The sequence below is a fragment of the Penaeus chinensis genome, chromosome 32, assembly GCF_019202785.1.
Source record: "Penaeus chinensis breed Huanghai No. 1 chromosome 32, ASM1920278v2, whole genome shotgun sequence".
Classification (NCBI taxonomy): Eukaryota; Metazoa; Arthropoda; class Malacostraca; order Decapoda; family Penaeidae; genus Penaeus; species Penaeus chinensis.
In genome coordinates this window covers 5899706-5904705 of record NC_061850.1, presented here as the reverse complement: position 1 = coordinate 5904705, position 5000 = coordinate 5899706, and the positions used below count along the sequence as shown (strand labels likewise).

Genomic DNA, 5000 nt, shown 5'->3' with positions numbered 1-5000 from the left:
AACAGGAAAGTGTGTAGAGGCAACAGAAGAGTACGCCGATTATCCCTTTGCTCATTGTGATATCCCAGATGATCATTGTCCAGACACGGGTAAGTGTGGTCAGTTCAGACCTTTTGACCTCTATGCAATATGTACACTTTGTGATGCATGGTAAAATGTAGACCTCTTGTAAGGACTACATCAGGCAGCTAAGACTTCCCGAGTTTGAAATTAAACTTCAGGTTTAGTACGGTCCTGATATGCACTTCTAAAACTGGTTTTCTTTGCAGATCCATGTTTGCAAAATCCTTGCTTTACTGGGGTAGCTTGTACATTTACAAGCATAGCACCTTTTTATACCTGTGGCCCCTGCCCTGCAGGATATGTTGGTGATGGAGAAACCTGCAATGCCTTGCAGGTGATGCCCTATGCAATTTAATTGGTATTTTAACACCAGTGTAGGCTGGTACCATATACATGGTTAAAATCAACTTGCCTGTTATTTATTTAAATGTAGTCCCACTGGTCGGGTGTTCCAAATTTTAAAGCTTAAATATTTAATCTACTGTAGACATGTCGCATGGTAGGGAGGGCGGCTAGATGGCTTTTTAAACTTGTTAGAAGAGACCCATCTTGTATTGGCCAAAATGGCACATGGTATTGCAGCAGCTTTTATTCCTTAGATAAAATTAGCACTACTTGATTTACTTGGTAGTTTTTAGAAATGACCTGCCTAGAATTAACTTGCTGGAACTCGTTCAATTGTAGAAGTTGCAGGTGCCATGTTGAAATGACCTTTACCATGACCAGGGCCTGGGTCCAAACAGATGGAAATGGTGCCGATATTAACATTAACATTTACTTGTATTTTTACTTCCAGTGCGCTGTTGGGTTTGCTGGCATTGGTGGTGACTGTGCCCCTGACTCTGACCTGGACGGCTACCCAGACACAGAGCTAGGATGTTCAAGCAAATACTGCCGTAGGGATAACTGCATCAATAGGCCAAATTCTGGGCAAGAAGATGCTGATGGTGATGGCCTTGGTGATGCTTGTGACTTAGATGCTGATGGAGATGGATTCAACAGTAATTCGGTATGAAAGGAAGCTGCTGAATTTGAAGAATTATTCCAGGTTATGGCAGCTGGTGATCTTTTAGCTATAACCAACTATCCCTTTCAGGATAATTGTCCCCTGATAGCCAATCCTCAGCAACAAGATACAGACTCGGATGGACAAGGCGATGTCTGTGACAACTGCCCTGCAGTGCCAAACCCAAGCCAAAGGGATGTTGATGGGGACCAAGTGGGCGACGCATGTGATGATGATCTCGACAACGATGGTATGCATAAATGGATTATTGAGAATCCTTGACTTGCACAATAAATTGTACTACTAACCTTCCCTTCCAACCAGGATCCCTGAATGCAGCAGACAACTGTCCCTCACTTGCTAATAGCAACCAGGTGGATGCTGATGGTGATGGCATTGGAGATGTTTGTGACAACTGTCCCTTACATCCTAATCCTGGACAGGAAGATGGAGATCAAGACCTTCTAGGTGATGCTTGTGATAGCAATGCCGACTCGGATGGGTAAGGGTGGACATTTTCAAAAGGTGCACAGCCTGACTTGATGCTTTTATCAAGGCGCATCCTTATGCCTTGATTAATGCCGTTACAGGGACGGTGTGGATAACGATGTAGACAACTGCCCATCTGTAGCAAACAGTAACCAGCTGGATGTAGATGGTGATGGCAGTGGTGATGCATGTGATGCAGACAGTGATAACGATGGTGTTGATGACACTATTGACAACTGCGTAATGATTCCGAATCCAGGCCAGATGGACAGTAATGGAGATGGCCTTGGTGATGCTTGTATAACCGACTTTGATGGTGACAAAATCGACGATTTGGACGACAATTGCATAAAAAATCCCAATGTACATGCTACAGACTTCAGGTATGAGCAAGTGTATAAAGGTATGGATAAATGTTAATTTCTGTTTTTTTTTTTGGTTGTTTCGGTAGGCATGGTGCTTCTACATTAGTTAAAAGTACTAGCAAGGGTACTTACTAGTACTTCTAACAAAGTTAGGGCAAGGGTTTAAGAATTGATACCTAAACTCCGCGGTAGGGTCCCATCACGCACATGCACCCAAAGTGTATCTGGCCATGTTTAGTCTTTCAATGAAACGGAAGTGGTATAAACCCCATTTACTTTATAACCCACTTTGCTTCTGAACCCGTTTCCACTTGAATACAGTCAGTGCAAATTCAGAGCTACAGCTAAATTTACTTATCCAATTTTGGCTTCTATTAGATGGTAAAGCTAGCTTGATATCTGGAGCTTCCAGTATTTAGGACGTTTTAACCCTGCATGTGAATGTGCTACATTTTCTAGGCAACTCCAAATGGTAGCCCTAGAACCACAGAGTGCAAGTGCCCCTCCAGTATGGGTCATCTATGATGATGGTGCAGAGATTCACCAGATTGTGAATTCTGATCCTGCTCTAGCAGTGGGTATGTACTTGCATTTAACTTGCCATACCGGTAGCTTGCCTCGGTTGCCAGAATTGTACCCTAATTCTCGATACTTTTCTCCAGGTGACCATGTAATGATTGATGTCGACTTTGATGGCACCTTCTTTATTGAAGATACTAGTGATGACGACTTTGTTGGCTTTGTATTTGGGTAAGTCCAGTTCCTCAGAATATAAATTTTAGGGTAGAGGGGGTGTTAATTGTGCCCAGTTGGGTTTTTAATCTAAACTTGTTATACAGGTACCAAAGCAATGCCAGGTTCTATGTTGTGGCATGGAAAAAGTCTCCACAGAACTGGTTTGCCAACGCTGAGAGGGGCGTTACCTTAAAGGTGGTCGACTCTGCTACAGGCCCTGGCCCAGCACTTAGGGATGCCCTGTGGCTTACCGGTTCCACACCAAATCAGGTAAGCTAAGGTGCCTCCCACTAGACTGGGTTGTATTTGACCCCTAGATTGTATTAGGAAAGCTTAAATTTGACATTTCCTTGTATTTCAGGCAACACTGCTCTGGCATGATGGCAGCATTGGATGGACCCCAAATGTGGCGTATCGCTGGCAACTTCACCACCGTCCTACTATTGGCACCATTAGGTTCTACTTGTACCAGGGCACTAATCTAGTCATGGACTCTGGAAACATTTATGATGACACCCTGCAAGGAGGAAGACTAGGACTATATTGCTTCTCTCAAGAAGAGATTATTTGGTCTAATGTAAAGTACACCTGTGAAGGTAAGCATACTTGGCTAAACTTCTGGGCCAAAACTGCATGCTGGGTATCTACTTCAGCATTGGGTAACATGGTTAGGTCAACTTTAACTTGACTTCTGATAAGTTTCATACTTGCTCATAAAACCATGCAAGATGTCTTGTAATAATGTGGCCCTTAAATACAGGGTTCTAGATTGGCTTTGAAGTTTCTAGTGTCGAAAATGCAGTACCCTAGATGCATCTATTAGAAGGATTAGCCTCTAAGACTGTACTATATGTAATTTTTCACCAACAGATAGTGTCCCCCAAGCCATGTTTGATGACTTGCCACAGCACTTGAAGGACGTTGTAAATGCTTCGGGAATAGGCACCAAAAGCCTCTTTAACTCTGAAAGTGGATCTCTGGATGGGCATCTAGCACAGTACGAGCCTGGACATCCTAAGAGCTATGCATCTAATAGTGCACCTTCTATGAGATGGGTCCCAAAAAAACCTTGCAATTAAGTGGAAGATGGTTGAAATTTTGGAGAATTTTAAATAAATGTTTTAGAAAGTGTGCGTAGTTTAACTTTCCAAGTGTCGTAATAAACTAAAGATGCCACTTGAACTACCTCCAGGACAAAGGGTTTACTTGGACTCCAATGCATTATGGAGAATACTTAATTCTATTTAATACTTGAAAGTAATTTTCTAAGAAAAAAAAATTACTATGATTACTAAATTTGTTAAATAATTAAACTGTTATTTCCAGTTAATTTAAATTCAACTTTACCATTTTTTAAAATGGTATGGAATCGTGTTATTTAATCGTCTTCTCGCTTGAAGGCATGCAGTAGTGTATAGCCCCAAGGCTTCAGCATTGTCTTGCTTCAAGAGGGTTGGAGACTACTCTCCAGTGAGACTTTTTTTTTTTTTTTTTTAAATAGATGGCAGAAATTCTCAAATATAAAAAGACTTGTTCATGTACCCTAGTTTCGACCCTTGCAAAATGGCCTACCAAGCATGCCGACCAGTGCTTAGGCCTTTAGTTGTCTAGCCCTTACCCCTCAAACGGACCCCGAGATGTAGACTAACATGCTCTAGCTTTCCTGTTCTCTAAGCTTTCCTCACGCTTAACTGACCAATACTATGCCTCCAAAGCCTATCACAGGTGGTAATCCACCAGATGCATTCTTCCCACCTACTTCATCTCCCATTACCTTCACTACAAGGTCCCCCCCCCAAAAAAAAAATCCTATCAGACCTTATCAGTATCCAGAACTCCTGGCTTTTTGGCCACCCTGCAAAGCACTAACTCCACAGCCCTGTGCTCAACTAGTTCATGATTGTTCAAACTGCCCAGCACAATCGCGTACATGTGCCAATTAGTGGCTCTCGATGTTTTATAGAGGCTGCCCTCCCTAAAAGTTTGAATAGGAGATGGCAGTTCTCGCATACAAACTTGGCCTTTCTAAAAGATCACTGTCTTCTCAACCTCCAGCAATGGAGTTTCCTGTTCGCGGTGTATCTTTCTTCTGGCCTTGTTATATATGCGTGTGGGATAGTTCTGCTAGATCCTTCCCATTTTCCCTACACGATGGCGTCTTAAACCATTTGACTTTAACAGATTAGCCACGAAATTCATGAATATGTATAGCATAAATATGAACTATGCTAGGTCATTTGAGTTTTTTTATCAAACGTACATATAGTAAATTTTTATCTGAAGGTTTGCCAAGCTAATAAACACCTAGGTAGCACACATGAATTGGCAAAAGAAATAAAAAT

At 42.1% G+C, this 5000-nt stretch overlaps 1 protein-coding gene across 1 annotated transcript in view; it reads left to right on the top strand.

Moving 5' to 3' along the window:
• Nucleotides 1-3789, top strand: part of LOC125042511 (cartilage oligomeric matrix protein-like) — a 5182-nt gene extending 1393 nt beyond the window's left edge. Inside the window, exons 4-14 of the mRNA XM_047638153.1 lie at nt 1-89; nt 270-397; nt 860-1072; nt 1160-1319; nt 1394-1571; nt 1660-1941; nt 2383-2501; nt 2586-2673; nt 2763-2928; nt 3020-3254; nt 3529-3789. The exon at nt 1-89 is cut by the window's left edge and continues 680 nt beyond it. Of these exons, the coding sequence (XP_047494109.1) occupies nt 1-89; nt 270-397; nt 860-1072; nt 1160-1319; nt 1394-1571; nt 1660-1941; nt 2383-2501; nt 2586-2673; nt 2763-2928; nt 3020-3254; nt 3529-3737 (1867 nt within the window). The 3' untranslated portion in view covers nt 3738-3789. The remainder of the gene's footprint in view (nt 90-269; nt 398-859; nt 1073-1159; nt 1320-1393; nt 1572-1659; nt 1942-2382; nt 2502-2585; nt 2674-2762; nt 2929-3019; nt 3255-3528) is intronic.
• The last annotated feature ends 1211 nt before the right edge of the window (nt 3790-5000 follow it).